The 24079-nt window shown below is 45.6% G+C and overlaps 1 protein-coding gene across 1 annotated transcript in view; it reads left to right on the plus strand.

The window, feature by feature from the left end:
* Positions 1–21753, plus strand: part of ABCA4 (ATP binding cassette subfamily A member 4) — a 135190-nt gene extending 113437 nt beyond the window's left edge. The window contains exons 39-50 of the mRNA XM_064588791.1: positions 864–987; positions 1350–1479; positions 3522–3642; positions 4090–4152; positions 5365–5471; positions 7849–7990; positions 10743–10877; positions 11669–11772; positions 11858–11950; positions 13755–14004; positions 14759–14845; positions 20171–21753. Of these exons, the coding sequence (XP_064444861.1) occupies positions 864–987; positions 1350–1479; positions 3522–3642; positions 4090–4152; positions 5365–5471; positions 7849–7990; positions 10743–10877; positions 11669–11772; positions 11858–11950; positions 13755–14004; positions 14759–14845; positions 20171–20176 (1362 nt within the window). The 3' untranslated portion in view covers positions 20177–21753. The remainder of the gene's footprint in view (positions 1–863; positions 988–1349; positions 1480–3521; positions 3643–4089; positions 4153–5364; positions 5472–7848; positions 7991–10742; positions 10878–11668; positions 11773–11857; positions 11951–13754; positions 14005–14758; positions 14846–20170) is intronic.
* Positions 21754–24079: the final 2326 nt, after the last annotated feature.

Below are 24079 nucleotides of genomic sequence, written 5' to 3' on the forward strand. Positions count from 1 at the left end.
TGGAATCTTCTAGAGAACAGAAGGGGAGAGAGCATTCTTTCCTAAGAGCAATGGTTAATAGAAGCTGGGGACGCAAAGGCCTAGAGGCACAAGAGCACTGTGCTGGGAGGAGGGGAGAGGCGGGCCATGGGGAGGGGAGCGAGAGAGAGGAGGTCATGTGAGCAAAGGTGTGGAGGCCAGGAAGAAGCCAGTTGTGTGGTAGGGAGGGACCAGATTAGTGGGCAGCAGTGGCCTGGTCAGCCTCGCCCCCCAGTGTCCCCTCTGCCATCTTGGGGGAGACTCTCTCCGCCCAACACTGCTGGGCAAAAGTAGCAAGCACAGTCTGACCCTCTGAAAACAAGTCCCCCGAACTCAACACACACACCAGAGAGTTCCCGGCCCTCTTTTCTACTGGCAGCACTCACACACACCTAGCTGTCCTCTGGGAGCTGAGAAGCAGAGCTGGAAGACACACGGGGCCCCTCTCCCCTGTGGCACGAGCTGGGCTAAGAGCAGAGGAAAGAGCCTCACAGCCAGTCACGGCTCACAGCTGTACCAAAGGAGAGAGCCTGGGCCGCACCCCCAGCAGCTGCTGCATCTCCCAGGAACAAATGCCTTGGGGGGCTCGTGTGTAATTCCCGAGTGAGCCTGCCGTGACAGCAACCTGGGCAGGCTGCCTGGCTGGTGGCGCCTCCTGTGAATATTCCAGCACCTTCCTATCTGTGTGACAGATCCCTCCTGCGGCCAGCCTGGTTGCTAGGCCCCCGCTGTCTGCAGGCCTTCCCCTGGGCCTGCCCTACGAGGGCACCCAGGCCCCACCCCGCTTAGGAGGGGTAGGTGGGTTCAGTCCCCACAATTGACTGTCCTGCTTTTCTATGTTTCAGCCGCTGCTCAGATTCAACGCCATGCTGAGGAAGCTGCTCATTATCTTTCCCCACTTCTGCCTGGGCCGGGGCCTCATTGACCTGGCGCTGAGCCAGGCTGTGACGGATGTCTACGCCCGGTTCGGTGGGTGGCCTTTGAGACCCGTGGAACATGGCCCCAGACCATCTGGGCGGGGGCGGGCTGCCTTGGGAGCTCCTATGCCCGACCTGCAGCCTGGGCTGGAGCCGGGCGACACTTGGTTGGTATGGGAGTGTCCTTCTGCCCAGAAGGGATCAGTTGCCTCTGTCTCTGTGGCTGAGGAGCCACAGGAGGGGTCAAGAGCAGGCTCTGACTCTTCCCTACTCTGACTCAAGCAACCGAGATGAGGCCTGGGTTCAGCTCCCGCTTACTCCTTCGAGTAAGGCCTCATCTAGCTGGGCCAGACGTTATGACTAGGTCTCTGGGGGCAGCTGGGGCAGCTGAGTGGACTTCATTCCTGTCTGCAGGTGAGGAGCACTCTGCAAATCCGTTCCAGTGGGACCTGATTGGGAAGAACCTGGTTGCCATGGCCGCAGAAGGGGTGGTGTACTTCCTCCTGACTCTCCTCATCCAGCACCACTTCTTCTTCACCCGATGGTATGTTCAGGCCACTGCCGTAAGGGTTCCAAGGGCAGCTCCTTGCATCTGTCCAGGGACTTGGCTTCACATCCATGTAGTCCTCTGTTTCTTCACCAGCCCCACGCCATGATGGCTTTTTATACCCTTAAAGCCTGGCTTGTTCTGAATAACACAAGGGGAGAGACATTAAAATAGGCACATTGGAATTTGTAACGAACCTAAACTTTAAAGCATTTAAAATACAGTATTTAATTTCAGTTGCTAATACTTAATCCCTCTCACCTCATTAACAGATACTCATTTTAAGTTGGATGATAGCCTTACAAATGATAATAGTTAAGGGAGATCCAAAGTACTGGGAAATAGATTTAGGCATTCACAAGAAAATAGACAAAGTGGGCCCCTTTGCTAATTGGAGATATGAGAGTGGGGATAGGGAGTATATGGGGTGATATCCAAGGCGACTGAAGCCAGGAGCAGTATGAAGGGAGAGGGACAGGGATTGTGCCCCTTTGGGTGGTGGGGGGGGCAGTGACTGCCTACCATGGCCCAGCCCAGCTGTGCCATTCTTCCCTGGCTTCTTGACCCAGGACTTGCCTCCTTCTGACATGGGCACTCAGGTTTCCAGAAGGCTATCCCTCCGCTATCCAGGCTGACCTTCACTAGGTCTCAGCCCAGGGCCCTGAACTGCAAATCACTGGGCCCTTGGAACATGCTTTCCTGGACAGTGTTTTGTTTCTTATCCTTTCATCCTCTCAGGCTGAGTCAGGCTACATGTCAATAAAGATACAGAGGACTTGGTTTAGGTTTTAATCCATAGGGAATCGAGTTACTAGAAACAAATTGACCTCCCTACTCACAGGGCTGTGAGGATTGAACAAGATAATGGGTGCCAACACACTTAGAATAAAATGACATGACCAGGAAGTGGTGCTAGTTATGGGGGACAGTGTGGGGAATTGATGTCCATGGGACCCTTGGCCCTCAAAGGCCCCCTTCTACAGCTTTGGCCACATCTTGAAGAGACCTTGGAGTAGAAGGGAGAAGGCAGACTCGGTAGCTTCAAACTCTGGTGTCAAACAACTGAGCAAGTCTTGCCTGAAATAGCACCAGAGAAGCATTCCAGGACTTTTGGCTTCAGGAAGCCCACAGCCATGCACATGCTGAGAGGCAACCAGGCAAAGAGAAGAAGGGAAGGGCAGAAGAAAGGGTGCTTTTGGTAGAGGACAAGCTAACCTGTGGGGAGTTCACAGAAGGGGGAAGGTGAGAGGGGTAAAAGAGGAGCCTGGAGAGGTAGGCAGAGCCAAGTCCTGAAATGCCCCTCACCTTGGTGAGGACTTCAAGTTTAAGCCTGAAGGCAGCAGGGAGCTGTTGGGGTGTTTTAATCAGTCAGGTGAATGATCTGCCAGGCTTAAAAGCAGAGAGACCAGACAGGAGGCTGTTTTGGCACCCAAGCAAGAGTCAGTGGTGGCTTGGATAGAAGTGGGGGCATTGGGAGATGGAGAAAAATAGGTTGATTGGATAAATGGTAGACAAGACAAGATTTTGAGATGAATTAGATGTGGCCAGTGAGATTGTAGGCCAAGGTGGTCAGGGAGGGTTTCAGAGGTGCTGTGTCTTTAAGGATGGGGAGGCTTCTGTTTGGCAGGACAGGAGGAAGAGAACGCTGAGGCCCTGGAAATGCCTGTAGAGGCTGGGAGTGAGTCAGGGAAGACCAGCAGGGGCTGGGGACCAAGGTTTGATCAAATGGTTGGGAGAGGAGTTAGTTCAAGAGATAAGTGGGAGATAGGTGACATTTACTGAGTGCTTACCATAGATGAAGTGTTGTAGTAATGATATCAGCTGCCAGGTTTTGAGTTCTGACTGTGCCAGATGCTGTGCCAAGTTCATCTTCTCCACAGTCCTATGAGGCAGACATTCTTTTCCCCTCCCCACCATATGGTTGAAGGAGGTGAGGTTTAGAGAGGTTCAGTGACAGACCCAAGGTCACACATGGGAAGGCCAGGACTAGAAACCAGATACTGCACACCAACCCAATCCTCTCTCTTTCCTTCCTCTAGGATTGCTGAGCCTGCTAAGGAGCCTATCATAGATGAAGATGATGATGTGGCTGAAGAAAGACAAAGAATTATTAATGGGAGAAATAAAACTGATATCTTAAGGCTAAATGAACTAACCAAGGTAAGCAACTAGGTGTAGACGAGTTAGTTTGGAGGTGCCAGTTGGATCCACAGATGGCACACCATTGTAATTTGCCTTGCAATATGCCTACACAAGCAATTCATTTTCCTATTTTTATGTGAGGTTGTCATTGCTGTGTTATAACTTGCCTTCCAAGAACACCTAATTCCAGTGCATTCTCCCCAGTATTCATCTTGGGCACTGGCACAGGGCCTCAGTGTGAACCCCTACATTGAGCCTCCCTCACGCTTCTCCCTTCCATCTCTGCACAGTGGGTCAGCTTCGAGGTTTCCTGGGGTTCACAACACCCCTCTGAACACCTGTGCCAATATGTAACCTCCTCGCGTCGATAGTTCTCACCTAACCCATCCTTTGCTCTTTGCTCTCTCTTCCCTTCCCGCTCTAACCCTCTCTTGGTTCTCAGTCCAGTTTCTCTGCGTCTTGCAGGTTTATTCGGGCACCTCCAGCCCAGCAGTGGACAGGCTATGTTTCGGAGTCCGCCCTGGAGAGGTGGGTGCCCTGCAGACTCCTGTGCATGCTGCTTCTCCCCACCTACAGCAGGGTTATCACAGAGAAATCAAATGCAGCCACAGAGGTCATTTTAAATTTTCTAGCAGCCACATGAAAAAAGTAAAAAAAAAAAAAAAAGGTGAAATTAATTTTGATGATTTATTTTACCTAATATATCTGAAATACTGTCATGTCAACACATAATTTATATAAAACATTATTGATGCAATATTTTACATTCTTTTTTTGTTATTGTTTCAAGTTTTCAAAATCCAGGGTATGTTTTACACGTATAACATATGTCAGTTCAGACCAGATGCATTTCAAGTGCTCAGCAGTCACTATAAGGGAGGAAAATCCTCTTTCCTCTACCCTCCTGGGTTCTCTGCATAGAGCTCTATAAATTGGACTGATGAAAGACAGATTAAGAAGAGAAAAACAGACAGACATTTATTAGGGAATGATCAGAAATAAATGACATGAGAGGTGGTTAGAACTTGGGCTTATATAGCGTCTCGGCAAAGGAATGATACATTTTTAGAGAAGTGACAGGACAAAGGAAAAGGACCTTGAGTCAGTAGGGGTGGCAAATTATAGAAAAGGCAAATATGGGGGAAACTGATTGTAGATAAATGTTAGTTAGTAATGTTTGTTATAGATTCCTCTGGTGCTGTCTCCAGGCTAAGAGCAAGAGAGGACACCCTGTAAATTTATGTCCTGCTTTTAGGCAAACAGGGGAGGGTAGAGAACTTTTATTTCTTTTTTTTTTTTTTTTAAGATTTTATTTATTTATTTGACAGAGCACAAACAGGGGGAGCAGGAGAGGGAGAAGCAGAATCCCTGCTGCTCAGGGAGCCCAATGCGGGGCTCAGTCCCAGGACCCTGGGATCATGACCTGAGCCCAAGGCAGATGCTTAACCAACTGAGCCACCCAGGTGCCCCCAGAGAGCTTTTCTTGTATCTGCTGCTTCTTAATTGCCTTCAGCTCAAAATCATCCTTACACCAAAGTGGCTTAGCTCGAGGTAGCAAATTCTGCTAGCCTGTAGCACACATGGCTCGTGGCCTCCGTCATGGCAGCCCAGGTCGAAAGTGTCTCCCACCTACCCACACACTTGCCCTAGGGCCTCACAGTCCCCACTCCTTGGGCTGTGTTAGGATGGGTTCTAGGGTGAGGGTTCTAGGATGAGGCCAGTCTGTGTGTTCTCCCTCAGTGCTTTGGTCTTCTGGGCGTGAATGGAGCTGGCAAAACAACCACATTCAAGATGCTTACTGGGGACACCACAGTGACCTCAGGCGACGCCATGGTAGCAGGCAAGAGGTGAGTGTCCTGCTCCTCCTGTCTCAGGGTGTCTCTCACAGGTCCTGGGCCATGTTCCCATCCCAGCATAGGGAGAGTGAGCCTCAGACCCTGTACTGAGGATGATCCTAAGAGCATGGAAGATCTGTGCAGAAGAGTAGGCCTCCCAGAAAGCATGGTCTAAAAAGTACAAGACACAGACTCTCTGGGAAATTGAATTGAATTGTGATTGTTAAGACATGCCCCTGTAAGCATGGATTCTTGGAAACTTCTAGGAAGCACCTTGTCAGTGGTTCTTAGTCTTTTGGGGGTTATAGACTCCTTTAAATATCTGATGAACACTTGTACTTTCTTCCTATAAAAATAGACCATTATTGGGGTACCTGGCTGGCTCATTTGGTAGAGCATGTGACTCTTGATCTTGGGGTTGTGGGTTCAAGCCCCACATTGGGTATAGAGATTACTTTAAAAAAAAAAAAAAAAGTCTTTAAACACACACACACACACACCATTATCCCCCATTATTTCCCTCCGTACATTTTTGCAAAGAGTTTAAGGAAATTTACTGAGGCCTGAAGCACATTTATGATCCTGCAGGATCCCTGGTCCCAGGTTAAGAACTGCTGTGGGGAAGCACCCTTTCTCTGGATCGAGTTTCTAGATGTGGGCTGGTTTAAGAGCCTTCATGGGCTTTAGTCTGACTTGGCTATTCTGTGCTGATGCTTGGCTTTGTCAGGCCAAGGAGCCTTTATGAAGGGAAAATTGGCATGTGTCCTTGGATTCTGAAGGGTGCCTGCTGCACTCTGTAACAAGGTGTGAGGAAACAGACTGGTCCTCTGTGGCGCAGGATCAGGAACACAAACCTACGCTGTTTGCCACATTCCAGGCTGCTCCCTGAGCAGCAGAGCTCATAGGCATCAGATGTGCCTGGAGGAACCCTCTGCCCTGGTTTATAAGTGGAGTTACGCAGTGCTGACTTCTGCTCAGCATCTGCCTGACCCGGGCCTCCTTCCCTCACCTGGGAGCCATCCTCAGCCTCATGGCTGAAGGCCCACTGGACATGGCTCAGCCAGGATGAATTTGGTTCTCCAGCCTTCCCCAGCCATCCCTATTGGGTCTAGAGCAAAGGAACAAGCAGGGGTGAAGCCAGACCGTGGCTGAGTCTGTCTCATCTGCAGATCCAGCTTAGCCTGCAACCAAGCAAGTAACTTGACAGTGGTAACAAAAGGAGTCTTGGGGGACCAAGGGATAGCGGGCAGGAGGATATAATGGCATTTACCATAAGACATCAGATGACAGTCCAAGTAAGACACAGCCTGATACCTAGAAGATGGGAGCTAGATGAAGTGGAAACTGGAACACAACTGTAGGTTTAAGATGCAGGATTGGAGGTAGGGCAGCTCCCATGAACTTGGCAAAGTACTCTCCTTGCCTCCCTAGGTGGTTTTAATTGGCCCAGCTGTACTTGAAGTACTTTTTATTATAGTGGGGGGCTGCATGGCGCCTCTCTGTCTCCATCCTGTTGCATCCATCTTTTATTCATAGATCCTAAGCTACAGGGGAAGCAGGGAGAGCAGGGAGAGATTAGACCAGATTAGACAGTTTATTTTTTCATCAAGGCAATGTATTTTCTAGTGGGGGAGAATTATCAGTCAAAGAGAGTTGATAGAACTCAATTCACTTCCTCTCTGTTCCCTGCCAGTCTCTTGCTCTGGATAGGGATCTGACTAGTTTCCCTTTCATTTACTGTATCTCTGCCGGTAAGCCCAGATGGAGAAGTTCACTTCCTTTAGGGAGCATGCATCTTCTCTGATTATGTCCCAAATGTCTGAAAGGGATCAGAAATCCCTGGTCATTTTCTTTTTTTTTTTTTTTTCTTTTAAAGATTTATTTATTTTAGAGAGAGGGTGTGTGTGTACTGAATGGGGAGAGGGGCAGAGGGCAAGGGAGAGAAAGAGAGAGAACCTCAAGCAGACTCCCCACTGAGCAAGGAACCCAATGCAGGGCTTGATCTCAAGTCGAATGCTTAATGGAATGAGCCACCCAGGTGCCCCTCACTGGTCATTTTCTAAAGTCTGATCTTCCCTTTGTTTTTAAACCCACGTATGAGGTGATCCACTCCAAAACTAAAGCTGACTTTGTGTAACAGATATTCAGTTTATCCTAGACAGAGAAACTTGGAACGATCTATTGGATTCAAATCTCAGATTTCCAGAAGTTCATCAGTTTCTAACCAAAGGGCCCCTGCTTTGATTCATAAATGTTGTGCACATTTCTGAAGTAAAGCAGAAGAGAAGAGGTATCTTGCTTATCCCATTGGCAGAAGCTCTCCAGCCCCAGCTCTGTTGTCACTCCCCGCCTTTGAAGAAAACTTGCTAATTGCTTTTTCTTCTTGCAGTATTTTAACCAATATATCTGATGTCCATCAAAATATGGGTTACTGTCCTCAGTTTGATGCAATTGATGACCTGCTCACAGGGCGAGAACATCTTTACCTTTATGCCCGGCTTCGAGGTGTACCGGCAGATGAAATTGAAAGGGTAAAAAATGGTTTCTTGTAGCCACTCAGGAGTTTGGTGAACCCTAAGCCTGTTTCATGAGAGTTAATTTATTTAGAGATGGGAAAGTTGGAACATGCTGTCCATTCAACGAATGCTTTCTGAGTGTCTACTATATGCCAAATACGGTTATATTTGGGGGGATTGCAGTAAACAAAACAAGAAAATCCCTGGCTTCCTATCTAACAAAACAATGTATGCATTTACCCTTTGATTCAGCAATCCCACTTCTGGGAATTTACCCCAGAGATACACCTCCCACAGGGCAAAATCTATATGCACAGGTTTTTCATTCATTAGAGTCACAAAACATTGGGAATTACCTAAATATTCAGGCATAGGAGATTGGTCGAATCGTTTATGGTACATACACATAATAAAGTCTTATGCACACACACACACACACAGAGAGAAAATCTCTGTGAACTGATACGGAGTTATTTCCTAAAGATATTGTTAAGTAAAAAAAGCAAAGGGCAAAAGAGCACATGCAGAATTCTACTTTTCTCCCCCACTATTTTCTATTGAAGTATAGTTGACATACAATGTTACATTAGTTTCAGGTGTATAATAGTGATTTGACAACTCCATGCATTGTGCTATGCCCACCAGAAGTGTAGCTGCCATCTGTCACCATACAATGCTATTATAACACTATTGCAATGACAAATTCCAGGGCTGGGACAGTATAGGTATAAAATGAGCCTGAAACATCTTTTTACGCCAGAAAGTAAAGTGCTTAAAAAAAGGAGGGGGGCATGTCAGAGCTACACAGGAGCCATCTTGAAGGGGCTCCCCACAGCCAAACGGGGTACAGTTTGAACATCAAAATAATAAATACCCTGATCAATTATAAAACATGGGGAGCAACAGAGGAATTCATAACTCCATCCTGTTAAATAGATAAATAAGAGAAAAGGGATGGTTCTTGCCTACACTCAAATGCTGAGAGCCGACTGATTAGGGTGGAAGAATTCTAGAATTGGAAAATCACTTTGTAGTGATCATAGTAAAGATTGGATTGCACAAGAATCATCCATGGTTGCTAAATCTAGGGGAAATTTTTTTATAAGAAGCAAGATATTTATATAGCTTAGAAGTATCTACCACAGATTGCTTGTTGGTTATGAGGGGGAAGCATCATAATTTCACAATGAAGAAATGAGACAACACCTTAATTGGGTGATCAGAATTAACATCCTATATGAGGGGCACCTGGACATGTCCTGCCCCTAAAGGTGATACCCTGAGAAGGACACAAAAATACATAATATTCTGATTGAGAACGTGTAACCTGAATCTTATCATGAGAAAACATCAGACAAACTCCAAATGAACATTCTATTAAAAAAAAAAATACCAGGGCTGTACTCTTCAAAAGTATCAAAGTCACAAAAGACAAAGAAAGGCTATGGAAATGTTCCTGATCACAGGAGCTAAGTAGACAACGGTGACTGAGTAATGGACACCAGACTGCATCCTGTACTGGATAGAAAATAATGCCATGAAGGACATCATTGGGCCAGTTGGCAAAACTGGACTATGAAAGGTAGATCAGATGAAAGTATCAGAATAATGTTAAATTTACCCACACTGAAAACTGTACTGTGGTTATGTAAGAGTATTCCTCTTCTTAGGAAGTAGACACTAAAGTATTTAGGAGTAAAGGGCTACGATACATACCTTAAATGGCTCTGAAAAAATCCTACGTGTGTGCATATGTATGTGCTTATGCACACACGCAACGTAAGAGAGGGGGAGAGAAAAAGAGAGTAAAGTGTTGATGAATGTTTTTGTATTATTCTTATTTTTAAACATTTCTGTAAGTTGGAAACTATTCCAAATAAGAAGTTAAAAGTGAAGCTTACATTCTAGTGGGAAGGACAGATAATAAATAGATAAGTAAGTAAAATACACTTTTGAAAGTGAGAAGTCGGTAGGGGAAAAATAAAGTAGGGAAGAATTTTTAGGTAGGGTGGCACAGGGCCAACATCACAGAGGAAGTGACCCCTGAGTGAAGACCTAAAGGAGCTGACAAAGTGAGCCATGGGGATATCTAGGGGAAGAACCTTCCAAGCAGAGGTACAATAAGTACAGAAGGTAGAAACATGGTAGGCTTGTCTCACTTCTCTAGTTTTCTTCCTGCGCACATTCACACACACACACACTATTCTTTGTCATAATTTCCGTTGATTTTCCTCAAAGCACTTTTACAATCTGTCATTATTCTGTTTAGTTCGATTGTGTGTCCTCCCCCCCTCCATCTGTGAGTACGACAGCAATGGCTATGTTCACCATTATTCTCCAGTGCCTAGTACAGTGCCTGACTCATAGCAGTGGCTCGATACGTATACATTAGATGCACCAGACTTCAAGTGTGACCCTGTTGAAGGGTGGAAGCAACGGGTCTGACACCCACCGTCAGACCCTGGGACTCTTCCCCTCTTACCCGTAGTCTGGGACCCTGGGTGAGAAGCACTGCCTTGCCCTTCGTAAGGCTGAGGGTCATTTCTCCAGGGGCTGCACCAAGCCACACGGCAATGTAAGGCACGGTATGGAAAGGGGATGTCTGGGCCCTGAAGCCCATGAACCACCCCCGAGCCAGTAGGTGGCCTTGTGTCAGCCTAGCTGTATCTGTCATCCTGATGGTGTGAGATCTGGGAGCCTAAGACTTCGAATTGGTGGAGGTTAGCTTGTTTGTCTTTTCACAGTGGGTTTTCTTCCTCTTCCCTAGGTGGCAAACTGGAGTATTCAGAGCCTGGGCCTGTCTCTCTATGCAGACTGCCTGGTCGGCACCTACAGTGGAGGCAACAAGCGGAAACTCTCTACAGCCATCGCTCTGATGGGCTGCCCACCTCTGGTGCTGCTGGTGAGGGTTACCGGGACATGTGGGGACAGAGGGGCCCGAGGGCTTGAACCAAGAGCTGCACCTCTGTGGTTGGGCCAGCGGCTTTAGAAAATGCAGCCATCTGTTTTCGTCTCAACTGTTTCCTGTACTGTTTGCTTTGAGCAAATCAACCCAGTGTTTGGTTCACAACTCTTGGGGGAAACTGGAGTCACAACATATTCTCACTCTGAGCCCCTGGGAAGTCTCTTATGGGCCCACAGGCTCATAGAAGGGAAGTTCGGCCCCTCTGGTCAGAAATTACTGGTGGAAGAAGTCTGCTCAGGCTGCAAAGTGGGCAGAACACTGGCCTGGATCAGAGGCTCATGAGATTCTCCCTGGAGCTGCACCAGACCCAAGGCCCTTGTGCCCATGCAGTCGGGGGTTTATGAGGGCAGGGGTCACAGGGCTGGGCGGTGACTCATACAAGTCACCTGGGCTATCTGTCTGCCTCCTTGCAAATTATGTGTAAGTTTGTTGGTTTTTTTTAATTTTCAAGATAATTCTGCCATTGCCTTAATCAACCTTAACCCATTGATGGGCTGAAATGGGTCAATGGAGATGCATAATGTCTCTTTACTGTCCTGGTTGACCCCCTGCCTTCCCTACCCGAAGCCTGGATTCCTCAAGTCTTGCTCACTTTGGGGAGGGGGGAGCACTTTGTATATTGTCTGCCAAAGAGCAGAGCTGCTCAGAGGGAGTCAGCCAAGGAGGGTGCAGTAACCAGGAAAGGCTGGCTCCGAGCCCAGTTCCCTGCCCTCTCTGCCTCTCCACAGGATGAGCCCACCACAGGCATGGACCCCCAGGCACGCCGCATGTTGTGGAACACCATTGTGAGCATCATCAGGGAAGGGAGAGCTGTGGTCCTCACATCCCACAGGCAAGAGATTCCCAGGGGCTGGGGTGGAAGAGGTGGGCAGACAGGAGGCCTCCCCCCTCCTTACTTCCTCTCTCCTACCCCACAGCATGGAAGAATGTGAGGCTCTGTGTACCCGACTGGCCATCATGGTAAAGGGCACCTTACAGTGTCTGGGCACCATTCAGCACCTCAAGTATAAGTAAGGATGGGCTGGGGGGTTGACTTTGTTACCTTCCTTGGTGGTGGGGGGGGTCAACTAGGCCCCGTGCTCTCTACTGACACTTGGGAGGGTCCTGTTGCCCTTACCCCATGGGCAGAGGCATGTGGCCTGGGCCTTGCTCCCCAGCGGCAGACAGAGATAGCTGCTGTGCTGAAAGAAACTTCTCTATATTGGGCTAATTGCCTGTGGTTGAGGGTTCCCTGAGTCTCCAGATGGGGTTCTGATTGGGGCATATGCAGAGCCTGGCGGGAATGAGGGAGGGTCACTACCACTGTCTCATTATCCCCCCACTTATCCCAACAGATCCAGCACCAATGACCTAATAAGAGTCTATGACCAATACAGGGATGGTTAGGAGATCAAATAGCCTGAGGATCAATTTTCTTTTCAGACATGTTTATGCTTTTGAGTTTGAGAAGTGACCATGGAGTATATGACAAACCAACAATGCTAAGTAATCTTCAGTAGGATTACCCAGTCCCCATAAATTGTAAACTGCTGTCAATAATGCATTATTAATAATATTTTGTGTGCCAAAGCCAAAATTGATCAGTTAAAATAAGATTATTATAATAATGCCGTGCTTCCTTGCATTCTGATATGCTTTATAAACTAGGAAGGGTAGATTTGTAGTTATTACTCATTTATTTAACAAACACTTTTTACGAGCCCAGAATATAAAGTCACTGTGCTAGTTGGTAGAAGGAACAGTACATAACCTTATCTAGGCTGAAATGCTTAGTCTTGTTGTACCCGTGGGACTGTTGCCCAAGACACATCATCCTTCTTATGCATCAGGGCAGATAAGTGACTGAGAGGAAGGTCTAGTAGATTAGCAGCAGCATTTGGGTTATTTGACCTGTGATTTCTTGAGCAACTACAGCTTGGATGCTGGACAAATACCTAGGGGGGACGTCAGCTCAGCATATGAGGTCACCAGAGCCGTGTCATAGCTTCCTGGGTCCAACTGCAGGAGACGTGTGTGGACTCCCTACTGCTTTCCCTCTCATCAGTATCCTCATGGTAGAGCAGGTGAGAGGGGAATGTCTGCCATGTGGAGGGGCAGTCAGTTTTCCAGAGCTGAAAGGAAAGGTGTTTTATTGTAGAGGGGAGCAACCCTTGTTTGTTGGTCATGGAGGGAGCCTTGAAATAAATTCTAACTGACACAGTATATCCTGACATAAGCATATAAGGGAGCCAGCTGGCCATGCACATACTCCCTGGTGGACCATTCTGTATCCACCTGTGGGTCACCTGGTGGGGGGAAGAGGGAAACACTGATGGTCCCGACCCTAGTAGCTCCCATTTGTTCTGGAAGTTTCCATGGGGAAGTGCTGCCTCCCCAAGTCTTAGTGCCCTCCTGGGGATCTCTTTTAAGGAGGAGCCAGCCTTTCCATTACTGAGTAAACACTAGTTCCAGAGGCCTTCATGGGCGGGTTGTGATCTCCACAAGGGGCTAAAACCACCTTTGACTTCAGCAGGTAAATGGGAGGGAAAGGAGTGGGGAGCATCCATGCCTCCAGGAGTTGGACCCAGGAAGCTGTGACACAGGTCTGGTGACTCATTTCACCACACAGACGTTTGGACCTCTACAAACTAGTATCAAACTATTTTTTCCAGGAGCTGTCACGGATTTTTTCCTACTAGTTTTAAACATGCACACAGGGTCTATCGTATGGGCCTTTCATCCTCAATATTTTTGGCGAATCTCTTCCTTATTTCGGAATTGCCTCAGGCCCGGCTACTAACAGGCCCATGCCGTGCCACCCTGTGTGTCGCCTAGGTTTGGAGATGGCTACATCGTCACAATGAAAATCAAATCCCCGAAGGAAGACTTGCTTCCCAACCTGAATCTGGTGGAGCAGTTCTTCCAGGGGAACTTCCCGGGCAGCGTGCAGAGGGAGAGACATTACAACATGCTGCAGTTCCAGGTCTCCTCCTCCTCCCTGGCCAGCATCTTCCGGCTGCTCCTCTCCCACAAGGACAGCCTGCTCATCGAGGAGTACTCTGTCACGCAGACCACGCTGGACCAGGTAGGTTGCCCGACAGGCACACGTGTGGAGGGGGGCTGTGTGCAGACTGGGCCGGAAGGCACGTGAGCGGGGGCACCACACGCCTGATTTTTAATGCTCTGGTTCCTCTGTCCATTAGGGTAAAGCTGGGTAGACCCAAAATTGTCTTCTAACAATATTTTAGTCATCGGCAAATCTCCTTGACCACGTCATCCTTCCCCACTGCACTATGACTTTATTTCATCCTTCCTGGTTGGTGGTGGTGGCTTTTTTTTTCCTTTTCAAATCAATGTTAATTGATGCTTAATTTACATGCAATCAAATGCACCCACTCAAAGTGTTCCATTCGGGGATTTTTGATAAGCCTGCATGCCATGAATCAGAGTTTTTAATGTGATCACTTTTTAAAATTATTATGGCAAAGTCTATATAACATAATTAGCCATTCTTAAGTGTACAATTCAGTGGCATTAAGTACAGTCACATTATTGTGAAATGGATCACCACCATCCATCGCCAGAAATTTTTCATCTTCCCAAACTGAAACTGTATATCCATTAGACAAGAATTCCCCATGAACCACTTCCCCCAGCCACCCTGGGCATGGGTGGCTGGGCTTGTGGGTGGGCCACCCTCCCGTCCTGCAGGACGCAGCTGCTCTAGGGGGGCTGTGCATTAGCTGTGGGAGAGACCAAAAGTGGGTGGGTGGATGGGTCGAGGAAACCATTTTTCTGGAAACATCTACCTGCTCTTGCTCTCCTACTCTTGTCTCCAGGTATTTGTGAATTTTGCTAAACAGCAGACTGAAATTCACGACCTCCCCTTGCACCCTCGTGCTGCTGGAGCCAGCCAACAAGCCAAGGTACTCCTGCCCCTCTTTCGTAGTCCGCTGTTTGAGGCAGATCCTCAGCTCCGGGACTGGTCCGCTGAGCTGAGGGGCCCCAAGGCCCAGATATGCCTCCCACGAGAGTGACCCCCATACCACATCCCCACCATTCTCCACCACTCCCCACCAGTTCTGTGCTGAGGGACTGTTCAGTCAGTGGTTGTGGAGGTTCCTTTTATAATCAAGAAGCTATCTGGATGGTGTGGGAGAGCATTTTTGAAAAGAACTTTCCCATATGTTTTTGCTTATAGTGAAAAGACTTGGGTTTTAGAAATATGAAGCAGGGAAAATAGGAGAGAGTATTAAAATGTTTGGGTTGTTGAGATAACTTGACATTTATGTTTTTGGTCATGTGTTTGAGTTTCAAAGGAAAGAAATTAACTGGCATTCCATTTCAATGGTGGACAGATTTGGTTAGAGCAAGATTATTGTCTGTTTTAGGAAAAGGGCTTGTTTTTCTGTATAAAAATATCAAGGGGCGCCTGGCTGGCTCAGTTGGTAGAGCATGCTACTCTTGATCTTTGGGTTGTAAGTTTAAGCCCTACACTGGGTGTAGGGATTATTTAAAAAATTAATTAATTTAAAAAATATCTCAAAATGGTGGAGGAAGAAGCAATAGAAAGTGTGTATCCTGGCCTATGATAACTCTTGGGATAGGTGCTTCCAGGATCCTGCCCTGGCATGGTACTCCATGTAAGGAGCATGTCTACCCCATCCCAGTTCCCCAGAAAGAGAGAGAAAGCACTAGAAAAAGTACTGGAAGAGGCACTGGTATCCAAGTGCCTTGGCTTAAGCCTGGAAATTTTTTTAAAAAAATTTTTAAGTAGGCTCCATGCCCAATGTGGGGCTTGAATTCATGACCCTGAGATTGAGAGTCGCATGCTCTACTGACTGAACCAGCCAGGTGCCCCAAGCCTGGGATTTTAATGGGACAAATTAATTCAGCCATTCTGTCCAAACTTACCTGGAGAATAAAATCAAAGCATTTCTCCAATAGGCAAAGATGTGCAAAATCTCATTTCCTATAAAATTCTCATTCCTCCAACCAGTTTCTTTTTTTTTTCTCAGTTTCAATGTTTCACCCCATTTTATTTTTTAAATAAGTTTGAAAGCTGTTAAGTATTTGACTTATATCATATTTTTTATCCAATCAAAGAACTAAACACTTAGAGGCTTGTTTGCTGTCTTCTTAAAATTATATAACCTTACTTCTGAACTTACGCCCTAAGAAGTTTTAAGTGATCTCTCATCTGCATTTGATATTATTAAATCACCCAATTTCACATTTAGAAATTTCTTAACCAAAGAATTCAAAGGACAAGTTTTCAATTTCAACACATATAGCTATACATACCATATGGTGATTTGTTCCAGAATAAAGTTATAATGATGGACTCTACTCCTAGATTCTAGATTACATCAGTGATATATAATAATATATGCTTTATTTATACTCAGGGTAGATACATATATTCTTCTAGTAAGTGTGAAAAGATTAAAATAATCAGCTTGGAATAATGGAATTCAAATTCTGTTTTTGAAGCTTAAAGACACTGGAACTTTAGCCAAAAGTAGTAGATAAAATGATTGTGAATAGAATTTTTCAAAATGTAGAGAAAGTAAGCGTCCTGAAGCTATCTACTTCTGAAAAAAAGGCAGGCAGACTTCCGGCCAGTGCTAATTTGTCTTACTACATCAATTCAGATTTTATAAAAATTCTGTTGTCTCCTCAAGGGTGAGCATAAGTGGTAAATAGAATAGTGAAGCCTTATTCAGGATACTGTTTACTCATGAATCACACACCACATACTGGCTGCACTGCTTTGATAATGCAGAACCTAAAAGCATCTTTTCCAGTTATCTTAGCAAAAGCTATCTTTCTCTATATATGGCAGTTGAGACTTGTTTTGTATAATTGCTCCTTAGTATAATCACATTTGAAAACTTTTAAAGGTACTCTACTATTTTAAATATGTTCCTTTATAGCTGAACCTCCCACCAGTTTCTTAGTTGCAAAAAAACAAAACAAAACAAAACAGAACACCCACAAATCTTACCACTGATTGAAACACTCCTTTCCAAAGCCATGCTTGCGATGAATTTTTCCCCTTCCTCTTCTCTAGTAGAGACCTGTCAGCTTTGAAAGGTTAACCTTACCCCCATCGCCCTAGAGGACCCAGAAATGCCTAAGTATAGGCATCTATCTAGGGAACGGTAGTTCTGCTTAGATTTTCTAGCCACTCTTCCTCATTTATAAATCTTATACTTGGTGTTTACACCTGTAGAAAATTATTCTTTGAAAGCCACTTGTAGTTATGAATCCCTTTGATAACTCATTGGGTAGCAAAAGTGTTTCCTAGAACTACCAATGTTCTCCCCACCCCAACCTGGTATATTCTCTCTCAGAGAGCTAAAACCAGGTCATCTCTGGACCAGGTAAGGGGTGCTGATGATCTGTGATCTGCAGCATTTAATTCCAAACTTTTCCCCCTTATTGGATGTGACCATTTTTCTATTTTGTCACATTTTAGTATACAAATGTTATAATAGAAAACCTACTGCAACACATTTATTAAATTGGTATATTTTTATAATAAATTTTTGATTAAAACCCTGTGACTTAATGACATACTACCTTTACACAGGTTTGCAAAAATTCTCTTGTAAAACGTTGTATATAAATAAATGTCATGAAAAAGTAGTAACTACATTCTTGTTTATATTATACCACTTTGAAACAATTTCCCTTAATGTCTCTTACAAACAAGAAAAAGGTTGTTTCTCTCAATAAGTCCTAGAAAACATTCACAACTTGCCTCCAAGCTCCACACGTGACAGCACATCTTTAGGAAGTTCAGCAGGCTGGTGGCTTCCCAGCCTCACTTGTGAGTGAGGACCACCACCGGCATTTCATTATCTAGAGAGCAGTGTATCTGGTTATCAAGAATGCTTTGAATTCTTAAAGGACTCAGTACTGGAAAATATCCTTCCGGATGAGGTTTGTGGAATGTCACAATCTGTTTCATGGAAACAAGTGAGGGTCAAGGTTTCAATAGATAACTAGGTGATTGATGATCAGTCAACTTAGTAACGTCCTAAAGGGGCTTATAAATTAGTGACCATCACATGTGTTTTCCAGAAGCAGGAACAACTCAGATCAGTTTCTGACCCTTAGTCTTTTTTTTTTTTGTCTGCAGTTTTATTTTTTTATTGAAGTGTAGTTGACATACAATATTATATTAGTTTCAAGTATACAACATAAATTGTGAAAATGTAGTGATTTGGCAATTATATACATTACCAAATGCTCACCATAGTCACCATACAATATTGTTACAATATTACTGACTATATTCCCTATGCTATACTTTTCCTCCCTATGACTTACTTATTTTACAGCTGGAAGTTTGTATCTCTTTATCTCCTTTACCCATTTCACTCACCCTCCCACCCCTCCCCTCTGTCAACCACCAGTTTATTCTCTGAATTTATGAGTCTGTTTCTGGCTTGTTTGTTTGTTTTGATTTTTAGATTCTGTGTATAAATGAAGTCACATGGTATTTGTCTTTCTGTCTGACTTATTTCATTTAGCATAATACCCTCTAGGTCCATCCATGTTGTCATGAATGGCAGAATTTCATTCTTTTATGGCTGAATAATATTGCATTGTATATATGTGTCACATCTTTTTTTTTTTTAGTTTTTTTTTTGAGTATAGTTGACACACAATATTACATTAGTTTCAGGTGTACAATATAATGATGCAGCTTCTCTATACTTTATGCTGTGCTCACCACAATATACCACATCTTTGTCCATTCATCTATCAGTGGACACTTGGGTTCCTTCCATATCTTGGCTATTGTAAATAATGCTGTAATAAACATAGGGATGCATGTATCCTTTTGAATTAGTGCTTTTGTTTTCTTTGGGTAAATACCCAGAAATAGAATTACTGGATCGAATGGTATTTCTGTTTTCCACAGTGTTTTCCAGAGTCGTGGCACCAAGTTATATTCCCACCTACAGCGCATGAGGGTTCCGTTTTCTCCACATTCTCATCAACGCTTATTGTTTCTTGTCTTTTTGATAGTAGCCATTTTGACTAGTGTGAGGTGATATCTCATTGTGGGTTCGATTTGCATTTCCCTCATGATTAGTGATGTTGAGCATCTTTTCATGTGTCTGCTGGCCATTTCTTTGGAAAAATGTCTAATTTATTTTAATTTATTATTATTATTATTATTTTTAAGTAGGCTCTGTGCCCATTGTGGAGCCCAGTGCAGTGCTTAAATTCACAACACTGAGATCAAGACCTGAACTGAGACCAAGGGTTTGATGCTCCACCAACTGAGCCACCTAGGCACCCCCCACTGCCCATTTTTTAATTGGATTTTTTGTTTTTTTGGTGTTGAGTCTGATCCTTATTCATTGTTAAAGAGTTTCCATGCATAATTTATATCCTTATCAATTAGTTTCTGAGTACCTGCAGCCTTGCCTGGGATCTTTGCCCCACCTCAAAGCATGTTCTTAGCCCTTAATACTAGATTAATCATCTCAAGAGCATGTGTGATTTTTAAGCTAGATAATTGATAAACCACATGTTGTCTAGATTTGGGCAGGCCTCCGTCTAACCCCCCTCCTTACTGACACTCCTCCCACCCCCCACAACTGGTATAGGAATGTAGCTTGTACCTTCTAACTGGAGACCATGTCTCTCCAGTTAGAAAGGTGTCCACTTCTTCCGGAGCTGGACATAATGCCTGAGCTTTGCTCTGTAGCCTGCTGTCCTAAACCCTAGCTCCAATGTCTCCCACCTTTCCATCCCCCTGTCAGATTTTCATGCTTCCCAGGAGCCACCTTCGTGGGAACTATACAAAGGGAATTCTGTACCTCATGAATGACCTAAGTCATGACTTCTTGGCTTTTAAGACAGGAAGAGCATGGTAACGTTTTTAGGCTAAAAATCAAACCAAAACCTACCATGACAGCCTTTGGAAACCACACAGAGGGTGTAGATTCCCTCGAAGAGGCAAGCACATACACACAGATGGCCTGAGTTTTTATAATGTCTACACCATAGAGCCAGAGGAACCTGAGGGGTCATCTGGTCCAGCCTTTTCACAGACAAGGAAACAAGCATAGCCCATACCCTTGGTGATCTGACAGAATCACAGGATCCTCCCCTGAGCTTCCTTCAGCAATTGATTGACAGCTGTTTAACTTTTGAAATGTAAAAGCTGATGTGCCATCTCTTCACAAAACCAAGATGACAAGAGTCCATCTGATCTCCTTCCACAGGTCTGATCTCCACACTACTCATTCGCTCCAGCCAGAAAGAAACTCCGGGCAGCTGGGAAGGCAGGAGCTTTTGCCATAGGGTCATCTGGTCGGACCTGCTCGGCAACAGAAACAAACCCATGCGGGCCATACCGCGAGCTCCGAAGGGGGCTCTTTCAGAGAGAAACCACGGCTGACTTCCTCACCTCAAACCCCTGATGATGAAACTGACCCAGCCAAACAAATGCAAAACCCTTCTTATCCAGCCCATCCTACTAGGAGCACTACTCCATATCACGCTCATTTTCAGTGGATCTTCTGGGGGGGGTGTGTGTGTGTTTGTGTGTGTGTGTTATTTTTAAGGAGAAAACAAAGTACAAATGTACTTATCACAGACCATTTGAATTCACTCATCTCCCTGGTGTGCCCCACTTAGACCCCTTTGTGCACGTGTAGCTTCCCGTCACGGCGTGAGCCTCGGTGAGCATTACTGCCACCGAAGTGCTAGCCATGGCAGGATTCCGCAGCGCTGGCGCGGACGGGAGCGGACTGGTCTTGATGTCCCATATCAAGTCTGCTTTGTAGGGTTTGAAGAAAACACCCCGCTGGCAACGCACGTAAACATTATCCATGGTCAGGAGCTATTAGCTGAATCTAGGTTTCATGTCTGTTTGCCCAGCTTATCTGAGTGCACAGGTATAATTAGGACAGGAGACAAAGAGGCAAGGACAAGTGAGAGTGGCTGCTTGGTTGGACAGGAGATCCAACATGTCTCTGTAACTGTTGAGAGATGTCATATAGTGCCATGCCATTTCCATGTGCTGACGTGTGCATCTTCTGCAGGGATGTTAGGGGGGTAGTGACTCACAGGACATCTAATTGTTTGCAGAAAAGCTCATGAAGGGGGCGCCTGGGTGGCCCAGTCGTTAAGCGTCTGCCTTTGGCTCAGGTCATGATCCCAGGGTCCTGGGATCGAGCCCCGCATCGGGCTCCCTGCTCCGTGGGAAGCCTGCTTCTCCCTCTCCCACTTTCCCTGCTTGTGTTCCCTCTCTCACTGGGTCTCTCTCTGTCAAATAAATAAATAAATAATCTTTAAAGAAAAAAAGGAAAGAAAAGCTCATGAAGAATCAGAACATAATCGTTTCAAACCAAACCATTTGGGGGGCACCTGTGTGGGGGAGGGGGGCATAAGCACTCATTTGTGGTGGGCTGTGGTGGTTTTAGGAAGGCATCCAGGACTGGGAAGAGTCAGGTATGGGGAAAATCCCACCCTGCCTGGGGGAGGGAAGCTCACTTTGGCTGTCTGTCTCTACTACACCTGAGCTCTCCATTGGCAATGTCTGTGTCTTTTTTGTCATTTTCCCCAGCTCCCGACACACAAGAAACACTCAACAATTACTTGTCAAACTGAACACTATAAAAACGCAGCAAAGAAAAGTATATGGAGGGGCGCCTGGGTGGCTCAGTCGTTACGCGTCTGCCTTCGGCTCAGGTCATGGTCCCAGGGTCCTGGGATCGAGCCCCGCATCGGGCTCCCTGCTCAGCGGGAAGCCTGCTTCTCCCTCTCCCACTCCCCCTGCTTGTGTTCCCTTTCTCGCTGTGTCTCTCTCTCTCAAATAAATAAAATCTTTAAAAAAAAAAAAAAGAAAGAAAAGAAAAGTATATGGAAAAGAAGTAGGTCCAGGAAAATGATACCTCAAAAAGCTAAAGACAACAAAAAAGGGCAGGTAGAGCAACAGGGATGCTATGCTTTAAAAAAATACCAATCACAAAACATAAGCAGGGGGGAAAAAATCAAGGAAGAGGAGGCATGTCCACACTTCGTTTGGGTTTGAGGAGAATTCATGTTGGAAGTGTGGCTCAAATCTCCTGAGAATATGTTACTCTATTGAAAGGTCTCCCAGTCTGGTTGAATAAGGGAGATTTACAAAGAAGAGGAAGAGAAAATGGAGAGTCAATTCAGAAAACAAGACCAGTCTGGAGATATTCCAGGAATATGACTTGTTGCCAGATCTTCTCAGGTTCCAATTCTCTGGGGAGCTCAAGATTTCGAAATAGTGGGAATCAAAAGCAGAATCTCTTTCACTCTGAGTAAAAAACTCATAGAAAGCTTCATTTGTATCTGCTATTATGACTCTCCTAAAGAGACAGTAAGGGGAAAGTGGGGCGGATGACAAGGTTTGGGCTTGAAAGAAAGATTCTCTGTGACACCCTGGGTACTTGCCCCAGGACCAATAAGGACAGAGTTCTGTACCAGCAGGCCTGCAAAGCTTATGGAGAAGGGAAAAAGGTGTTCCCTAGACATATGACAGTGTCACATGGGTGGGACAGCTGTTTCAGGCACCAGAAAGAGACCCCTGGGCCCAAGCTATGTGGGACTTGGTTTCCTCAATGTGGTAATTCAGTGCCTCAGCAGATCCTGAGATTAATAGTTTGTGACTCCTGATGTTCATAGGGCAATATTACTGTGACATTTTGTCCAAGGTTGTTGTCAAGTTGGGGAAAGCTTAAGTATTAGAAGTTTCAGATTCATAGAACCACAGGTTTGTGGAACTGCAAAATACCTCAGTGCTCAAAAACTAAGCCCTTATCTAATTGTTGTGTTTTGTACTGTTTTATTGGAAAAGGAAACCAAGTCCCAAAAAGATTAAATTATTTGGCTGGCCTTTCAGCCTTTCCCTGTCTCCACTCTGGTCCTTCTCCAGTTAGTTCACTCACATGTCCAATGAGACATGCCCATCAGACCCATAACTCTGGAATTCTCTTCCCAAATGTTCTAAAGTCTGCTTGTAGGGCCTGTATGGGCCTCTTTCTGGGGTCATAGGTCCTTGACCATGTGGAACTCATGTCTATATGTGGCACATGAGCCTCTTGGGAAAGTAGGAGAGGGAGGTGAGCCATGAGGCAGCTGGCTCTGTGCCAATGTAGCCCAGTGGGAAGCTCCACGGAAACCAAGAAGTTGGAATTTGAATCTACATCATTGTGAAGGTCATTATTTAGTAGTTTGTTAACTTCATTGATATTCTTAAAGAATTGAGACATATATGGCATGAGGACTCCCAAAAGGTACTCTCCTCAGAGCCTTTCCCAAATCTCACCATGACACACACTCAGCTTTCTGGGCAGGTGCCTGGTATTAAGGTTCAGATGTACATGTCTTACAGGGCTTTGCCTAAACTAGTCATCCTCTTGATCTTGTACATTTGTAACTTGCGTAAGGTATCACAGCTTACTGTCACCAACCATGGTCTTGGGGTCATGGCGAGTTTCAGGAAGCACATTTCATCTATAAGCACAGATAGCACGTGGTCAGAGAGCATTCGAGGTACCCAGTTCAGCAGTGGCGCTATGTTTGTTTTCCACGAGAGCCTGGCAATCTCTTTGGTCTCAAATGCTACTGACTGCTGCCAGAGAAGCAAAGGGGTAACAGAGAAAAGAGAAAGGGTAACCTGAGGGCAGAAGAACAGAAAAAATTCACTGTTCCATTTTCTGGGAAGCTGCCGAGAAGACACTGCCTCCATGTTCATAGTGTTAACATTCTCACACAGGGGGAAGCACACTTTCTGCAAAGAGAGTCAACATTTCCCACTTCGCAGGTCATACAGTCTCCGGCTGAAACCCTCGGCTTGGCCGCCGTGGCCCAGAAGCTAGCTGTAGACGGTACCTAACAGACTGGGTGAGGCTGGATTTGGCCCACAGGGAGTAAGCAGACTTAGGATTAGAGGGACAGCAAAAGCAGCTCCGGATGCCATTTAGGGACCCCCAAACCACTTGTTGCCTTTCCCCTGTTATACAGTAGGGACTTTAACTCCACTTGAGCAAAGATAATGCTTAGGATGGAGAATGGGGATGACTTTCAAGCTCAGAAACTATCATTTTAGATCTCCAGTCCTGATGGATGCCCCCGAATACAAGATGATCCTTATTGAT

Source organism: Mirounga angustirostris, unplaced genomic scaffold, assembly GCF_029215605.1.
Source record: "Mirounga angustirostris isolate CCGP_5_RB_7025 unplaced genomic scaffold, mMirAng1.0.hap1 SCAF_4, whole genome shotgun sequence".
Taxonomy (NCBI): domain Eukaryota; kingdom Metazoa; phylum Chordata; class Mammalia; order Carnivora; family Phocidae; genus Mirounga; species Mirounga angustirostris.